This window comes from Eucyclogobius newberryi, unplaced genomic scaffold (assembly GCF_026437365.1).
Source record: "Eucyclogobius newberryi isolate DKJ021-1_F unplaced genomic scaffold, fEucNew1.0.hap1 SCAF_18, whole genome shotgun sequence".
NCBI lineage: Eukaryota > Metazoa > Chordata > Actinopteri > Gobiiformes > Gobiidae > Eucyclogobius > Eucyclogobius newberryi.
In genome coordinates, this window is record NW_027315812.1 from 13,741,028 (window position 1) to 13,760,552 (window position 19,525).

General features: G+C 38.9%; 2 protein-coding genes and 1 long non-coding RNA gene across 3 annotated transcripts in view; 1 reads left to right on the forward strand and 2 right to left on the reverse strand.

Moving 5' to 3' along the window:
• LOC140364960 (B-cell receptor CD22-like) overlaps positions 1-17,953 on the reverse strand; it is a 29,925-nt gene extending 11,972 nt beyond the window's left edge. Inside the window, exons 1-5 of the mRNA XM_072451333.1 lie at positions 17,771-17,953; positions 17,314-17,700; positions 3,635-3,934; positions 3,300-3,563; positions 2,044-2,065 (exon numbers count right to left, since the gene is read on the reverse strand). Of these exons, the coding sequence (XP_072307434.1) occupies positions 2,044-2,065; positions 3,300-3,563; positions 3,635-3,934; positions 17,314-17,700; positions 17,771-17,834 (1,037 nt within the window). The 5' untranslated portion in view covers positions 17,835-17,953. The remainder of the gene's footprint in view (positions 1-2,043; positions 2,066-3,299; positions 3,564-3,634; positions 3,935-17,313; positions 17,701-17,770) is intronic.
• Positions 10,438-11,049, forward strand: LOC140364888 (phosphoenolpyruvate carboxykinase, cytosolic [GTP]-like). Its single transcript, XM_072451273.1, has 2 exons — positions 10,438-10,799; positions 10,930-11,049. The coding sequence occupies exons 1-2, from the start codon at positions 10,476-10,478 to the stop codon at positions 11,047-11,049; spliced, it is 444 nt and encodes a 147-aa protein (XP_072307374.1). The 5' UTR covers positions 10,438-10,475.
• Positions 11,539-13,300, reverse strand: LOC140364451 (uncharacterized). Its single transcript, XR_011927700.1, has 3 exons — positions 13,122-13,300; positions 13,010-13,049; positions 11,539-12,721 (listed from the first exon to the last, which is right to left on the reverse strand). It is a non-coding gene; the product is annotated as an uncharacterized lncRNA (long non-coding RNA).
• Positions 17,954-19,525: the final 1,572 nt, after the last annotated feature.

Here is a 19,525-nt window from a genome sequence, read left to right on the forward strand (position 1 = left end):
GTGTAATTTCTTGACACATGCGTGGGTCATAAAAGATAGTCAGAGATAACAAAGGCTACGGGCTATTGACTGTGAAAGAAGGAAAGAATCTGGGTAGAGGCCAGGATGGAGCAGATGTCGTTATCTTTACGCATCACAGGGACACCAACAGCAACACCGCAGGGGGGGTTGACGTGATGAGTAATAGAAGAATTTGACATTCTAAAGTAAATACCTGAAGGATTGTGGAGATTCAATCAAGAACTGAATAGATTTAAATAAGACCATATCATCTAAAAATTAGACGCTATAGAAGTTATGAAACCAGTGATAACAGGACTAAACATTACAGGACTCAGGACAGAGGCAAGAGATGGTTAGACTACAGGAAGGGCCTGGGGGAGGAGTGTAAAGCAGTGTAATGCAGGAGAATACATTTTACGAGACCGGCAGATTACCTAAAGATAGTGAAAACTAAACAGAGGGATGGGGAATCAATACATGGGTTTAAAAGCAGAATGACAGGGATATTTTAAAGATAACAGTGGAATACCAGGGGATGCAGCGCCTGATTATGAATATCAGCAGCAATTAGAAAGGAAAAGCAGGTTACAAGTGAAGGGTAAGAGTAAGTGAAAAGAGGGACAGAAAAAGCAGGTTTGGAAATGGGTGTTTCCACCGTTACCAAAAGGAAGACAGAGAGGAAAGCAGAGGGGAAGACAGAGAGGAAGATGCATGAGACAAAGAAAAGACAAGAAAGTAGGCAACAAGGGGAAAAACAGGTTGATAAAAAGAGACGTGCCTTATGAACAAGGGGAAGGTTTAGGATCATTTTGATTTTTAATACGCATATAGACTTGCTAGAACAAACTAATACACAATGTTTGTAAAGCATCATATGAGCAGGTGTGGGAGATTGAGTTTGTAACTCACCTGAAGCACATATAGAAGATTAGCACATATTACATTAGATGTGTGATGTGTGACTTTATTCAGGCCACACCCACAGAGGAGATGTGAAATTTGATGCTTAATTATGTGAAAGACTCTAAGTTGTGAACTGACCCCAGCTCAACGGGGGAATTATTGAGATAATTATTATTACACACACACACACACATACACACACACACACACACACACACACATATACATACACGCACGTGGACACCAGCCATTTAGAGTTTGAAACAAATGGTGGTAAAACAGATAGGTTTGGCAGTGTCAGATAACAGACACATACACATGGGGCCTGCGCCTTGGAGGGGGGGCTCAGCCAGGGATGTGATTACTGAACTGTGAAAGGACTGAAGTGACATTGCGGAGTGGAACCACAGACGCAATTCCATCTCTCCCTTGATTACATCCTGGATTAGTGAACGTTGTAAACTACCTGGATTATTGAATTTTGTTTAAATGTAGAAGTTTGAGATATGGGGGTGCAATGTCTCAAATGGAGGGATGATGTACGAGTAAACAAATATTCCGAATCAATAATTACTAAAAAAAAAATTGTAAACAGGAGAACTGTTTGAAATACATGAACTGTTGAAAAGACTTTGTTTATCACGTGTTGGAGATGTGATGTTTACAGAGCCAAGTGGAACAGCCAAAGTGGAAGGAGCCACACCGTGTCGACCTCACCAGTGGAGGGACAAAATCATGGGTGCATCGCTCTCATGGGAAAGTGAGAGAAATGGCTGAACACTGAGAGACAACACAGCGGCAGATCCATATGCAACAGACGCAGGACGTCTTTTTGTATGCCGTGAACACAGATTCTACGTTGCGCAAAGCATTATACTCTGCTACAAGAAATCAACAGTTATCATCATTACGGCGATGACGATAATATGGGTGCTGAACACCTGTATTATGCACCGGACAATCGATCAACATACACAACTGTGTATACACACATGGAATATAGAGGGAAGAAAATAAGTGATCAACTTAATGATGAAAGGTTATGAAATGTATAATGTATACTGTACAATGTATAATTGACATGACAGTAGCTGAAGAAACACAATGGCATATTGTTGCCACTGTTGTTTGCACTACCTAAGAGGGCCTTTTTTATCTGCTACAACATAACTACATGCAATGTTAATGAGATTATGAATTGAGATGGGAAATGTACCAGTTCAGATGTGTCATAGGTGTGACCGAAGCGAGCAGCGGGAGGAGGTCTTTTAAGAAACCAAGCGAGGACGTATGGTGGTGTGGGCACTCAGTGCTGAGAGGACACTTGGAAGCCAAAGGGACTAGGACGTTGTGCCTATGTATCTCTTTTGTGGCCAGTCATGGTCCTTACAAAGGCCAGCATCACCCAGAACCATACCGCAAGGTCAAGGTCGAGAGGTTAGTGGACAGTCTGGTTCCAGTAGCACCTGTTACAACGTATTTGATTTTATTGGGGTGTCCAGAAAGGTCGAACTGACTGACCAGAGAGCAGCGGGTTTAAGGGCTTTCCGCTTGTACTTCTTTATTTCCCATCACACCGCACAAAATTATAGACAGAATAAATTGTCTGTTTTTCAAATTAAAGAGATTGACCAATCTGACTCAAAATTAAGGACAGTAATGGCAGTAGACATGTTGTTGGCCGAGAGAAAAGGAGTGTGTTCAATGTTTGAGAACTGTGCATAACCTTTTGAGTGTAAAAGTGTCATTTTAACAACAATATGAAAGACATGTTGAAAACTGAAAAGAATAATGTGTTTGACATATGAGACAGTAGACTAATGCTTTGATAAACAGGAGGGAAATGTGATAAAATGTAAATATATGATTATATTTCTGTGATGTGTTTTATCTGCATAATAGTGATATGACGATATTTGTATATTATCTGCATCATTAGTCTAAGAGAAAAATGGCATGTGTGACAAACTGCATTTGTGAAGGTGTCGTAAAGATGGAGCACAGGAATGTTTACTCCTAGGGAGGGGTGTAACACCCCAGGGGAGAATGGGTAAAACATTCACCAAGGCTTTATCTCTAAGGAAGAAAGACTGTTGTAAAAGACAAGTGCCTTGATGTGAAGCTGACCAATGAGAATGTGACCCGCCTATTCCATAATATCTAATAAAACCAACGTGCATGAGAAAAAATGTCGTGAGACCAGGACGGTCGCCAGGCTGCTTACAACAGCCTGGGTGACCCGGCCCGACGGTTTCTCCCATGCATGCCACACAAACGTCTGATGTTTATGTGTCGTTTCCTATTCTAAGTTGAATTGTGTTCTCTGTGTGTTAAGGAATAGCATTGGTGTACGTCTCATTCCATGACAATAACAATACGCCAGGGTGACTCACCTGTTAAACTGTTAAGTGTAATGACTGGGGATGATATGTTTCCAAGTGTATTTGAGGCCACACAGTAATAGTCTCCTTTTTCAGTGAAGTTGAAGCTGTAAGTCTGTCCTTCACTGACATTGACTGGTCCTTGTGAGCTGTGTCTGAACCAGGTGAAATGATGAACAGGAGGCTTGGCTCTGCTGGAGCAGTTCAGCGTCACTGACTGACCTGATGACAGTGAACCGGACGGACTGACCACAACTGAAGTGTCTTTAGGACCATCTGAGGACACACAGGAACATTAGAGCAACTATCATCAGAACAGACTGGCTCCATCAGCGTGATTCACTCACATGAGACACTGAGAGTAACATCACTGTTCGACATTTTGAACCCTCCACTCACAGGATACGATGCATTACATTTTATCTGCCGTCCATCATGAGAGTCTGTCAGAGTGATGTTCTGTGTGATTTTAGTGGTAAATGTCCCATCTGAGTTGGTCTCTGTGATGTTGTTAGTGCCTTGGTGGAGGTCCCATGTGAGTTCAGGAGGGGCGTGTGGACAGGGAGTGACAGCTGAGCAGGAGATAGTCACCACCTCTGACTCTGTCTCATCACCAAAGACTTGTAAGGACGGACTCCAGGGAGAGTCTGAGAAGAGGAACAACAATTTGGGAACATAACATAGATAGAAAGATAGAAATAATAAACTTAGAACTAAGAGCTTAAGCTTATGCTCAGCAGAGGGCTGTGAATATTATACAGTGCACAAGGGAAAATGTCATCCAAGCATTCAAACCAAGCATGGGAATTTAGGGTTATTAAGTATGAATGTGCGTTCAAATTCAAACAATATTCAGTTGGGTATGTCTTTACAGAAACTATTTTGTCTGCCCTTTTCAAGTGGTTCAAGAGGTATGTGCTGTGTCGGGGAGTAAGTAACAGAAAACATGAAACAAAAATATGTGTTCAGAATATTAGTTTGTAGTAACTGTTTTGTGGAATAAACCCTGTGTGTGTGTGTGTGTGTGTGCGTGTGTGCGTGTGTGTGCGTGTGCGTGTGTGTGTCTTACCTATAACTGTTATTTGAAGAAACTAGTCACAAATAGCTGTTGCCTTAAAAGTACCATCGTCCACTCTGGAGTAATATTTGTCGTCATGTGTTTGGCTTAAGTTGTAAAACATTGTGGTGCAGTCTTTGTTTTTCAGGTTCCCAGTGATATTCATGGGATAAGACTTTTTGGAGTCTCCACTGACTGAAAATGCTGAATTTGCATTATATACAGGTTTATCTTCAAACCACATGCCAGTGACAGGGTTTGTAGGGTTTATGTCTAGTGAAACTAAAGATTTAAAGCTACATGGGATAAACAAACAAGAGCCACTCAGAGCCTCCATTGGACTTGGAGTTGTGATGGATAAAACAGGTCCACAATCCTCAGATTCTGCACCTGTAAAACATACAAATATTTAAAGTAACAACAGTAATAGAAAGTGCTTATAGAGCCAGTTGTTCACATGCATGTTTATTCTTACAAATAATAAATATTTCAAAGCTACATTATCATGGGCCCAATACACTTTTTGCCTGCATTTAATAATTAAGAACATTAAAAAATAAAAACTCCACTCACCTGAACACAGCAGTAACATTAGTAACATTTGAATGAACATATTCCCGAATGGCAGAATCTGCAATAACAAAATATCAATAGTAGTAGTAATAATAAATTAAAAATTGCTTCATTGTTAAATATAGCATTATAATTGGCTTAAGTATTGACGAACCGTCAGCTCTGAATAATAGAATAACAGTCAGTTCCTCTAAGAGATTGACTTCTTCATTTCACAAGATAATTGCAGCTGCTTTTGACAGACAAAACCACAGATGAAAAGATAAAGTTAGGTAACAAAATTGTAATTTAACTCTGTGAACTCAACATATACTCTCAGGTTTTTATGTATTTAAAGTGAATATTTATATTTGTTAGGTATTCGTTAGTGGATGCTAAACAGCTCCAGCAGAACTTAATCTATGCTCCAAAAATAATAAACATGGGTCCATATGTAAATTATTACTAGATTAAAATGTCAATTTCAAAGTAAAAACTACAATAAGTAAATGATATATATAACTCAGTCATGGTATATTAATAGCAACAATCTTAAAAATCACAATGATTCTTCTCCCAATTCTAGAACCTAGGACTAGTTTGTGCTTCCACAGATTTAATAAGGTTGTTCAAACTTGGTTAGCTCTGCACCAGAAAGACAAAACAATCTTAAAAGTAATGGTTTATATTCATAAACATGAAAGTAGTTTGTTGTTTGTATTTGTGAAATATTCTCTATTGTAGAGAAGTCTCAGATGAGAAACAACAAAAATCAAGTGAAAACCGCACAAGGTATTAAAAATGATAGAATGTGGAATTTTACCATAGTTCTTATCTATATATTTATTGACAAGTCGACGTGGACTCATGTCAGTATAATACAAACAAAATGATTCAACCATTAATGAATTAAAGAAAGAAAAAAGTTTCTCTTTTTCCCCAAAAACCCTCAAAAATGACTTTGTTTTTCTATGTTATGAGTCTAACTATTTGCAAGCCGCACATTTGGAGAGGCATTACTGTCAGATAATATAGTTAATATAATGAATTCAGCATTGAAACATGCAAATAGATACAATTTAAAATGTAAAGTATAAAAAAACTTTTATACTTTTATACCCGGAAAAATCAGCTGCATTTAAATATCTCTAACATTGACAATACTATTTTTTATACAATATTGCAAGAGGAGAATGGAATGGAAACAAGAACAGTAACAAATGTTGGTTTCAATTCAACTTAAAAAGCTCCACTTTATTTAACAGAAAGTGGCTATTAAAGTAAAGAAAGTGCCAGAAAGTGAATCACATACACATATATTCGGTATACTTTACATTCCTTTATTGACACAATTAGCACACACCCGCCCTAACTTTAACCCTTCACCCTTGGAAAAGAGCTCACGATCTCAATGGTAAAATAAAGGTTCATAAATAAATATACAACACTGAGTTCTTCACTTGTTGGATACTTTGAGTGAAGAGTACACAGTGTCCTGGTCCTTTTCCTGCACTGGCTTTGACTCATGTGGAAATGTGGAGAAGTCGATCTGACCATAATGGACCTCGTCATGTTTGTTTGTATCTGATGGAATGTTTGTAGTTGTGAGGCTCTGAGGAAACAAGAAATTGCATTATGTTTGAAATCCAAAATCTTCCAAAAGTATCACATAATGTTTCACACTCCGGTGCGATCACGCTTGCCCAGGGTTTGCTCTTGGTTTGAGCCCAGTTTAGACCTGAAATACACATGATTTGGTCCTGTTCTAGTCCTGGTCTAGTCAAGGTTTAGTTCCTGGTCTCATCCTGGTTAGGGGCTCGGGCCCACTCGGGTGAATTGTTGATTGAATCAACAATTCACTGAACAATGCCCTGTCACTCACCAAGCCGAAGGCAGCGTTGCAACTGTTCGATCAAACATGCATCCAAACAACATATATTTCACTTACATATATTTCAAATGTAATTGAAATATATAACCAGCCCTCACCAGAAGTGGCCTGGCTGGTTTTCCATGAAGTAGCCATAACAATATCCCTTTATCCTCTTTGTTAAACATGTTTATATTCATCCAACATGTTAATAGTAAAAAACAAAAGAGAAAAAATATTGACATGCACCAGAATGTTTGATAATGTTGATTTTACCTGGCAAAAACAGGGAAGTGAACAAAACGACTGTTTCCATAATAATTTGAATGATCTGACACACACAGACCTAGAGGTTCATGAAAAACAAAACAAGTAGATGATTATACACGTTTTATGGCACTGTGGAATATTTATTGGTTTTCTGAAATCCACTAAAATGTTCAACACTATTTCATATGAAATTAATCTTTAAATAGTAATGAATCAAAAACTTACCAAATAACTCATGCGAAGATCAAGCAAAACGATAGAAATTTGTTGCAAAAATAGAGAAATGTAAGAGAAATGTTGGTTTCACAAAACTGCCGTGTTAAAAAGTTCTCCAAATGTGACACATGATCTCGATAAAGCAGAAATGCCACTCTGCATTCAGTGTTGGGGAAGTCACTCATTTCAACAATCCCTAAACATACATAATGTTAAGATAAATTACTTTTGTTAAATCCTAAATCAAGAACAAAAAGCCCGAAAATTAAATTTGCCTTATCTTAATCTCATTATTGCGACATCGTGAATATTTCAGAAGACTCAAGAGGGTGAAGACCTCAGCCACCAACAAGGTTTTTAAAACAGTGTAAAACAAATTAAAACCATGTTGCGTTTAAATGCTTTTTGGAGTGATTACATTCACTCACATTCATTTCCTGGACAATCAAACTGAAATACATTACTACACTTGCCTAACCTTAATCTAAACCCGAGCCTTAACCAAAGTGACAGTGATATTTTAACTTTAAACCGTGTTGTTAATGGAATATTCAAGAATTCGCCATTTGATTTTTGGTCCTCACAACAAGATGCGAAACAAGGTGATAATAATGTATTGTGAATGATCAGCTTTTAAATATAAAGTAAAATCAGTGAATAATCTGTGCCATTATTTAAACTCATCATATCCAAGAAGTACATTTGACAGCATATTCACAAAATGTTTTCAAGGAACAGAATCCTTAAGTGTTTCTTGTTCTATTATTATCTTTTTATATATATTTTACATGATTTTATCCCATATTATATGTGTAAGTGTGTTTTTATGTAATTGTATATTTAATTGATTGTTTTATTCAATGTTTTATTGGCATTTTATTTAAATATCTTGTTTCATCTGTATTTTGTTTTTAACAGGGTAATCATGAAAAAAAAATTCTCATTGGTTTTACCTGTATAGATGAACAATTAAAATAATTTAAAAACAATGATGATAGTGGTAAATGCATACTTTAAAACTTTCATGTTTCATGTGAAATTAGTATAAATAATGCTCAACTGCCACAACATAATCTCCTCTTATTTGCCTGCATCTCAACACTGTCTGGGTCTTTTAAAGTGTGATAATCCTCCTGTGGAATCATCCAGTCTGTGCATATAATTCTAGGATAAACAGTAGGTTTGTCAAACACTGCAGGCTACTTCTTCACTGACAAATAACTGCATAAATGTGAAACGATTTACAATATGTCGTGCATCGTCAATAAAACCCCTTTTTATAAAACAGGCTAGTTCAGAGATTTCATTCACAAATAAACAAGTACAGTCATCTGTCTGGGCTGACGTTGGTTAAAAATGATGAAAAATATCAAACTTACATAGTGTGCATCTGTGTGTTCCTCTGTTGAAAGTGTAAGCTGTGCTCGTAGTGTCGACTGTTATCTCTGAGGGAAAATGTAATATAATATTTCTCTGATATGCCCATTTTTACGATTATCTGTCACCCATTTGCATCACATTACTGTTGTTCCTCTGTCTGTCCAACTGTAGTTCCGTGTTGAGGTCGCGGCAAAGCTCAAATTCAAAAAAGCATTGATTGATTGAACCATTGGAGACTGAAGACCATTATAATCTGGCCTCCATCTCTAAACATGAGCTCTGTTTTTCTTTTCACCTGTTCATAGCCACCAAAACACCATTAAAGAGTTAGTTACACATTTTGGGAAGAAATATCCCTGTTTTTCCACCTTTTGAGTGCCGTTTGGGTTTCAATCATGTGTTGTTGTTTTTTAACTTTATCATCATTAACCATAAAAAAGCAAAATGTTTACGTTGTTACACCAAAGTCTATGTTTTAATATTAAGGGAGGTCACTATTCTGTTTTTACTCGAGTGTTTGCTCCTCTAAACCTTTTTGTCTGTTTCTTTTTTAATGGGACAACACATTAAATCACTGGCCTCCATGTGACACAGTCTTCTAAATAATCCTTTTCGCTCCAAAACAGGACCAAGACCACTACATGTTCAACTATTCCTCTTTCATCGAGTCTTAAACTGTAACTGAGCGATTCTCAAACCGCTCGACCAGGACCAGGTTTAAAAATACGACAGCAGAAACACATTTTACAAAAAAAGCTGAAACTTTTATTTCATAACAGAAAACAGAAAACCAGAGAATAAAATTAATTATTACGTACTGTTTTATAGTTACAAGCAGTGTGACATATTACTACAAGCCAGGCCTAAGATGACATTTCAATGATTTATTTGGCAAAATTTGATCCAAAATATGGTAATCGTGTACAATTTATTTTCCTTTTCGAAATTTGCCAGGCGTGCCATTAGCAGTCTTCATCTTCTTTTGGCAGGTGCTTTCGTTATATTAAAATATAATGTATTAAATTTTGTTCATCTTTATTAAACCTTGTTCAAAGAGAGCAACACGTCTGTTTCCCTGTGATATTTATACCGCTGTAATATAAATGTGTGCTCTTACAAAGAGCCTACACCGGAAGTTCCGTTCAATAAACGTGATTCAACGGAACCAGAAAATTTGACATGAATAATTAGAGGGATCATGATTAAAAATAAATCAGAGGAGTTTATTGTTTGTATATCATTTCGCGCCAAAATTCAGCCCCTGTTTCTGATGTAAAATGATGCCATCTGCTGGTTGAATATAGACATGGTTGTCCTAAAATTACCAATGTAAATAGTTTTAATTTTGATGTATACATTGACATAGCTTTGGTGAAAGTGAATTATTTGCTTTTCGAATTATTGAAAAGAGTTTTACAAAATTATTTCGTATATAATTAGTCTTTTTCTGGTTTGTTGCAAAGATATTCTGCACAAAGGCCTGCAATTGTTTTTACTATACAAATAAAGCACCTACAAAATAGTGATCTCTGCCTTATCAAAATTCAGTATATCATATTTCAGTTTTGTATCAAGGGGTGTGGGATATTTATTTGTAGAGCACAATGTGTACATAAAGTAATTCAAAGTGCTTTAAATACAGTAAAAGATCAAATCAGAATACAAACTGATGAAAACATTAATAGATATCATACATTTTACTTTTAAACGAGTAGAGCGCAGATAAAATCCCTTCAGTCTTATGCACAGCTAAATGAAACTGTTTTTGCACATCCCCTTAATAGATAACTTCACTTGCATTGGTACTAATTCCCCCTGATTTTGACCTGCAGGCAAGGTGATCATGCACGGCCCCTTCGCCATGAGACCATTCTTCGGGTACAACTTTGGAGACTACCTCGCCCACTGGCTGAGCATGGAGACCAGGAAGGCTCCCACTCAGCTGCCAAAGATGTTCCACGTCAACTGGTTCCGAAAAGACCCCAGCGGATCCTTTTTGTGGCCAGGATTAGGAGAAAACGCCCGTGTGCTGGAATGGATCTTCAAGCGCTGCGGCAGAGAGAGAGAGGACCAAGCTGCCAAGAAGAGCATTGTCGGCTGGGTGCCAGTAGAGGGCGCCATCGACACTACAGGCCTGGGCAGCGCTGTTGTTGTTGTTGTTGTTGTTGTTGTTGTTGTTTTATGGCGGTTGGCATCCGAGTGTTGCATTACCGCCAGACTTTATTCCTCAGACGTTTCGTAGTCCTCAGACTCTGTCGTAGTCCGTGGATATGGGTGCGCTTTTTGACGTCCCCAAGCCGTTCTGGCAGAAGGAAACCAAAGAGTTGAGGGCCTACTTCTCGCAGCAGGTGGGGTCGGATCTGCCGGGGCAGGTGGAGGACGAGCTGAGGCAGTTGGAGCAAAGAGTGTACAATTAAAACCACAAATAAGAGATTCTACATGCTGGGTTCACATACAAAGCAGTAAAGGAATGTCTAAACTAGTTAAAGACAATTCATCCAACATTTTCTAAAACTTGCCAGCGAGTGCCTTTATTGTGATTCAGGTAAATAAAAAACAAATGAATAAAGTACATAATTGTAATTTGAAAGACTTGAAAGACTGCAAGTTTGTTTTATTATTAAGTTTTAAATCTGCTATTTCTGCAGCATTTAAAAAAAAAGAAGAAGAAAATATATATATATATATATATATATAAATATATATATATATATATATTTATATATATATATATATATATGTATATATATTAAATTACAGACAATATAGGTAATATTACAATGATCCCCTGTAAAAAAGTTTAGTTTGAAGACATTGACGAATTGAAAGCAGTAAAACATCTTGTTGAATTATTTAGACCTGCTGAGTAGATACATAGTCACATTTCTAAATTAAAGTGATTTAACTCCGATAAATGTTCCTTTTTGCAGTGTGTATGAAAACGGTGCTTGTCTGATAAAGGATTATAATAATGTCCAATATTGGATGAAAAGTGAAGCTGTGCTTGAATAACAATGCAATAAATACAGGTCTAACTTTTTGGTAACATTTTACAACAATGCTGCCTCCAAATCTTATCAGTGCATTTTTAAATTGAGAAAAAATAGATAAGCTAGATATATTTGCACCAGTCTGGCCGAAGTGCTTTAAGATCATGAATAGTCTGCAAACGTTTACTGGCTGAAGCCCAAAGACTTTTTAATGATGAATAAACCAGGGCCAAACAATGCATAATCTTCCCACTTTTTATGTTTGTGATTAAATTGTCTAATTTCAGGTGATGTTTACACAATAATATGTAAGATACTGGACCAATAAATGAGAGTGAGATTAGATATTTTTACAAACTGTAGACCAAAGTTTTATTTACAGTGCAAGTAATACAAATATGTCTGAACACAGCTTCCCATTTTTCTTGACAATAAGTTATTATTTTAGAATGGCCTTAAGTTCATTTCCATTCACACACATTGTTCTACAAATTGTACCTGCTGCAAAATAGCTTTACTGAATCTGGCCTGATTCTCTCATCTTTTCCTGTATAAATAAATGAAAATGTATCTTTAAGAATGAATGATGATACTTCTATCCCTAGAAAAAACCTTCCCAAGTATTGACTATTAAATGTATGAATTAAAACGTCACTATTTAACTTGGAGATGTTATTACTATAACTGTGCTCTTAATCTTCCACAATATAGCATTAAACGTCTCTATCTCCATGGACACACGGTTTTAAGGTTATTTCAGCATCTCCATGGAAACAAGCGGGCGACGCACCCCCCTCCAGTAAAGTTACAAAGTGCACCTTTAAGAAGAAATGAAACAAAACTACTCAAAGTGCATTACAATTGACATACAGGGAAACAACTGCACTTTGAGTTATGTCTTTTTAATGTGTGCGTAAATATGGGACATTTCTGCTCTCTCTCTGGTGTTATGGTGGGACACTTTCACATGTGAGTACACGGTTTCCTCCTGTGAGCTCCTGGGGACTGGATCAGGCTTCTTTCCACTGAATCTCACGTCTCCATAGTGGAGGCTGTCCTCAGTTGGGTCTTCTAGAACAACCTCCACAATGGTCTGGACCTTTGGGAATGAACACAAGAACATGACATGGACATGAGAAAATATTAAGACACATCATCTTTAAAGCTACATTATAATATCTGTTAAATATAAAAAATAACTCTGTGATCATGATTGGCTGCAAAAAATGAACACAAGCACAAGTTGGTTTTAGCCCTTCTCAAATAACTTTTAGATTATGTTGTAGAAAAACAAAACTGTGGGTAACTTCATCAGTATTTGCACACAGTATTTTTCCTTTCTCTGATATTTTTTTCACGTACAAAATATAGAACTTTATTTTCTTACCTGAGGTGGCTGTAAATGTACTCGTCTAAATTTAAAATGCCTGTAAAACATTTAGAGTTAAAAATCCTGCATATAGATAATATATTGTGATATATGTTCCTGTGACTCATACCAAATAAGGACAAGAACACCAATCAATGCAGCGATGAGGACAATGACGGCCGGAAGCCACTTTACAACAGCTTCACCTGAGAACAAAACGGCTTTTAGTTTAGTTTAATGTCAATAATACCACACACAGGAGCAATGAATAATAATGATACAAGCCAACCTGACCTCTTCCTGCATCCAAGCAAGCAGGAAGTGCAGACGCTTTCCTGCTTGCTCCAGCTGCTATTAGTGCTTTCTTTTTATTTTTATTTTTCATCAGTTTTTGTCTTCCAAAATGTTCTGAGCGAGAACCTGCTCCACGCTCTGAGGCATTGGATTAGGCCTGGACAGGGTCCTGAGCAGATAGTTAGAGAAGAATTCCTGCTTCATCAGTCAGAGACCGAGCCAATGTTTCAACATCAGCAGCACCACAACCACAGGCTCCACCAAAGGATTCATCAGCAGCTGCTCCACAATCACCTCCACCGCCTCCAGTGAAGGACTCATCAGCACCAGCAACACAACAATCTTCACTGCGGCCGGTGCAGGAGTCATATAAGTTCCTCATTTAAGGCCTTGGACCCATCTGTGACAGGAGCAATGCCTGTCATTGCCCCTGTCCTCACTGCAGACCCTGGGTCCCCCTTGCAACATCTAATCCCACTTCAGATTCCTCACTCTCCTTCCCATCTCAACCCTCACCCAGGGGCCCTCACCCAGGGGCCCTCCCACAGGGGCCCTCCCACAGGGGCCCTCCCACAATCTGAAAGTCTGATCAAAACAGGCGTTAAGATTACTTTAAAGCAGCTTTGCTTGTGTACAAGTCTCTCCATGGCCTAGCACCAAAGTACATCTTGGACATGTTAGTGCCATATGAACCATCTCGGACTCTGAGGATCTCAGAGACCGGCCTCCTGCTGGTGCCAGAGTCAGGACTAAACATGGACCGGCCTCCTGCTGGTGCCAGAGTCAGGACTAAACATGGACCGGCCTCCTGCTGGTGCCAGAGTCAGGACTGAACATGGACCGGCCTCCTGCTGGTGCCAGAGTCAGGACTAAACATGGACCGGCCTCCTGCTGGTGCCAGAGTCAGGACTAAACATGGACCGGCCTCCTGCTGGTGCCCGGGGTCAGGACTAAACATGGACCGGCCTCCTGCTGGTGCCAGAGTCAGGACTAAACATGGACCGGCCTCCTGCTGGTGCCAGAGTCAGGACTAAACATGGACCGGCCTCCTGCTGGTGCCAGAGTCAGGACTAAACATGGACTGGCCTCCTGCTGGTGCCAGAGTCAGGACTAAACATGGACCGGCCTCCTGCTGGTGCCCGGGGTCAGGACTAAACATGGACCGGCCTCCTGCTGGTGCCAGATTCAGGACTAAACATGGACCGGCCTCCTGCTGTTGCCAGAGTCAGTACTAAACATGGACCGGCCTCCTGCTGGTGCCAGAGTCAGGACTAAACATGGACCGGCCTCCTGCTGGTGCCCAGAGTCAGGACTAAACATGGACCGGCCTCCTGCTGGTGCCAGAGTCAGGACTAAACATGGACCGGCCTCCTGCTGGTGCCAGAGTCAGGACTAAACATGGACCGGCCTCCTGCTGGTGCCAGAGTCAGGACTAAACATGGACCGGCCTCCTGCTGGTGCCAGAGTCAGGACTAAACATGGACCGGCCTCCTGCTGGTGCCAGAGTCAGGACTAAACATGGACCGGCCTCCTGCTGGTGCCCGGGGTCAGGACTAAACATGGACCGGCCTCCTGCTGGTGCCAGAGTCAGGACTAAACATGGACCGGCCTCCTGCTGGTGCCAGAGTCAGGACTAAACATGGACCGGCCTCCTGCTGGTGCCAGAGTCAGGACTAAACATGGACTGGCCTCCTGCTGGTGCCAGAGTCAGGACTAAACATGGACCGGCCTCCTGCTGGTGCCCGGGGTCAGGACTAAACATGGACCGGCCTCCTGCTGGTGCCAGATTCAGGACTAAACATGGACCGGCCTCCTGCTGTTGCCAGAGTCAGTACTAAACATGGACCGGCCTCCTGCTGGTGCCAGAGTCAGGACTAAACATGGACCGGCCTCCTGCTGGTGCCAGAGTCAGGACTAAACATGGACCGGCCTCCTGCTGGTGCCAGAGTCAGGACTAAACATGGACCGGCCTCCTGCTGGTGCCAGGGTCAGTACTAAACATGGACCGGCCTCCTGCTGGTGCCAGAGTCAGGACTAAACATGGACCGGCCTCCTGCTGGTGCCAGAGTCAGGACTAAACATGGACCGGCCTCCTGCTGGCTTCTATTGTGACAATGTTCAAATCTAGGCTGAAAACAGTTTTGTTTAGCTGTGCATACGACTGAACTCTTTCACTTTTATAAAACTATTTTGTGATTTCTGTCATGTCTTTGTGATTTTAATAAATTATTTCCTGTCGTGTGAAGCACTTTGAATTGCCTTGTGTCCAAAATGTGCTCTACAAATAAACTTGCCTTGCCAACCTGGATCTGCCCCTGGTAAAAGAGGAACAATATATTAAGGAAGCGATGTATAATGATTATTACAACATTAGAAAATGTTTTGGGATTCTTACGTGTAACATTAAGAGTGATGGTTGTTTGTGAGCGTTTTAAGCCTCCTCCATTCACAGGATACGCAGCAGAACAGGTGAGGTTGTATCCATCATGAGAAGACTTCAAAGTGAGTGTGTGTGTGATTTTAGTGGTAAATGTCCCGTTGGTCTCTGTGATGCTGTTAGTGCCTTGGTGGAGGTCCCATGTGAGTTCAGGAGGGGCGTGTGGACAGGGAGTGACAGCTGAGCAGGAGATAGTCACCACCTCTGACTCTGTCTGATCACCAAAGACTTCTATGGACGGACTCCAGGGAGAGTCTGAACAATGAAAAAAAACAAAAAAACATAGCATAGCCTTTTCTTTCTTTGGATTTTATTGATTTTATTGATTGAATAAGTTCTCAATTTCGTTACCTGAGTAAAAGCCCAGATTCAGGAGCTAAAATATTCCTCACGTAAAAGAATAACATAAAAATCTATTTTTGAAATACTGGTTCAAAATGTTTTTATATATTCACACAGATTTTGATTGCTAAAGAGTTAATTGTGATTTTGTTAAAGACTTTAATCAACAGAAGAATCTGAATTTTATATAAAATTCACTAGAAAATTTAGATTTTCTCAAAGCTGGAACTTGAACTCAAAACCTTCATGAGGGATGGATGTCACCATGAACGTGCTAAAATGACTTTTCAAACCATGAAAATGACTTTCTACTTTTCAATCTAGTTTAAAATGTAGTGTAGAAAGTAAAGATACCTGCTCTTGAATGTAAAGTAACAAATATCTTCAGTAAAATGGTAAAAGTACAGATACAGTACCTAAAAACTTTATTTAAGTACACATTGGCCTTTGGGGGCCTCAGGGGGGTTCCAGGGGTTCTCTGTGCATGGACCCAGACTACCATACTTTTTCCTCTCCTCCCTTTATTTTTAAATTAATTCAATTTATATATTTTTTCTTCTTTCTGTTTTTATTTTTTCATTTACTTAATTCGTCAAAAATGTAAGTTGTACATTTTGCCAATTGTTGATATTGAGCAAGAAAGAAAAAGGGAAAAAACGGTTCATATTCTCCCTGTGTCAGAATTTTCAGTTATATGGTTAGTAGTTCACAAATACAGAGCTCAATATAATAAAATTATAATTCATAAACAAGTGTATTAGTTTCCTTTTGTCTGTTTGAAAGTCGGACTGTTTTTTAGTTTGTGTTGCTTTGTGTACAACTGACAACAAAGTCAGTGTTTTTGTCATTGATTTCAGTTTGAGGAACAAAACATATTCTATTATTTCCTGATTATTAGCCAGATCTGGTTATTGACCATTTGCAGCTTCTGTCTTATTGTAGATATGGAAGTTGATCTTGTTTCAGTGTTGGCTCAGTATCTTTAACACTGTGGGATATGGCAGAACTACAACAGGCTGTTTGAAACACAAAGCCAGCAGTGCGTGTTAGATGTTGCCCAATCCACACAGGACTTCCTCTTTTTGTTCAAAATGCAGCTTAAAAAATGAAGTAAACTGAGATTGTCCTTTTTCTATTGTAATGTGTCCTTGTTTAGTCCTGTCTAGTCCCAGTTTTAATGTGATGTGTGGTAAACGTGAAAATAGCTCTAAGTTGTTTAAAAATCAATGTTTTTTTGTAGATTTCTCACCTCTTACTGTTATGTTGACAGGAGAACAAGATGCTGTAGACCTGAAGCTGCCAGCCTCCACTCTGAAGAAATATATCTCTGTATATTCACTTTTTAAATCATTAAATTCAGTGGTGCAGCTTTTCTGACTCATGTTTCCAGTGATCGTCATTGGATAGTTCCCTGATGTCCTGCTATTGTTGAAAACCACGTAATTTGAATTTGGTCTTTCAAATTGGCTTTTGTTTTGAATCCACACAGCAGCAGCAGTGTTTGTGTTGCCAGGGAATATTCTTCCTTCTTTAAGTCTGAAATCACATGGGATCAGCAAACAGGACCCGCTCAGACCCTCCAAAGTCAGAGAAGTGATGAAAATGTCAGGATCGAGATGACAAGAGCTCGCCACAACTGAAACAAACAAACAAAGTTATTCAGTTAAATAATATTTCACATTTTTCTTTGACTTTGATAAACTCACCTGCCTGAAAGAGGACACAGAGTATGCTGCTGTGCACGGCTCTTTTCACTAAACACACATCCATTATCTCCCACAAGTGATCTACCACACACAAAGATGATTACATTAGATCTAAAGGGAAATTCAGGAAAGAAACATTCACAGCTTTGCCTGCTCTTTCTGCGCCCGAAGACCATACAAGAATGAAGAAAGTAAAAAGCAATGCAGTTCTCCTTTTCTTCCGTATTTGGTCTTTTTTCAGGAACTAGTGAAGTGGCTGGTGGAAGATTCTAACTTATTTTAAGTTGTTCTCATTTCTTGTATACTTCTTCTATTTTTGTTACACTTTAAACAAACCAAACTTCTGTGCTTGTTGGACAACCCTCTTCACAAAATTAACACAAGTTTATATTTTCTTTAATATGTGATATGTAATAACAAATGTAACCGGTTCATATTTTACTGTATTATAATTACACAAAAATGTTCCTTTGTTTATTATTGTGTTGAACGTATCTGGTATTTGATTTACTGTGCTGTCTTGGTCCTCCTCTCACTTCTTCTTCTTCGTGTGTTCCCTTTAGGCACTTGTATTAATTCGAGGGTCGTGACTTCAGCTTCCCTTTTGCAAATCCCGTGTTGGGAAGAGTTCAGGCTTCTTTTGTAATCCTTTGTTTTAAGTGTCCTTTTGTTATTATGTTGTCTTTATTTGTCACTGTTATAATAGTTTAGGTTTATTTCAGGTTATATTGAGCTCTGATGTTGCTCTGATGTATTGTACATTGATGAGAACATATGCGATGGGTGCTGACTCCATAGTCGTCTCCTCTGTAGTTTGGGCTGGACCTGTGGTGCAGTGGCACATGCTGATTTTTGCTGTTTTATGCTGACCAGATTAAACAGAGAATGTCTCTAAAAGTACAACTGTGTCCTGTGACTACTCTACGCACCACAACCATAAAGATTACACACCGCAGGCACACACCGGTCACACTTATATAGGGCTTACCTCATCTAAGGCCCTCCACGCAGTGTGAAATTAAATTAAGATATGAGAGGTTTTGTGTAAACAGTAAAAATGTAATGCCATGCACATTATCTAGAAATCTGCCAAAGCAATGACAAATATATTCAGAAAATATAGGCTAAAAGGAGTGTCCAAACCTTTCACAGAGGGCAGCAGATTAAAACCTATTCCAAACACCAACAGAGTTGTAAATACAGTGACTAGTTCAGAAGACTTGGAACATTAGCTCAGTACCACTAAGTAATGTGATGTTATTATAGTCACAGTGGTAGAAATACATATACATAACTTGTAGACCAAAATGTACATAGACTAAAGTTATTTTTTGTCCTGGATCCTGGAGACTCTTTTAGAATAAATTAATCATTTGAATATCTTAGCTTCATGGTTTAAGGATGTGACATTGGTGTTGTAGCTGATGTATTGTATCAAATACAGATCATGAGTAAAAAGTGTGATTTCACAATTGTAAACCTAATACACAGAAACAGACAAACAACCACAACAGTTCATTAGTATTGTTGTTCTTTAATGAACTTCAGACTTTTCTTTACAAAACATTTACTAAATAGGATACAACAGTAAAAACAAAAACAATTAAAATATGATCAAAGATACGCTGTACGCTGAAATTCTGTTTCCAAAAGGCTTATTCAGGCATAAAACTCACACCAAGAGGCATTAACTTGCTGCCACACAAATGCATCATTAATAAAGCAACTCTGTTATAGAACTATACAGGTTTATAG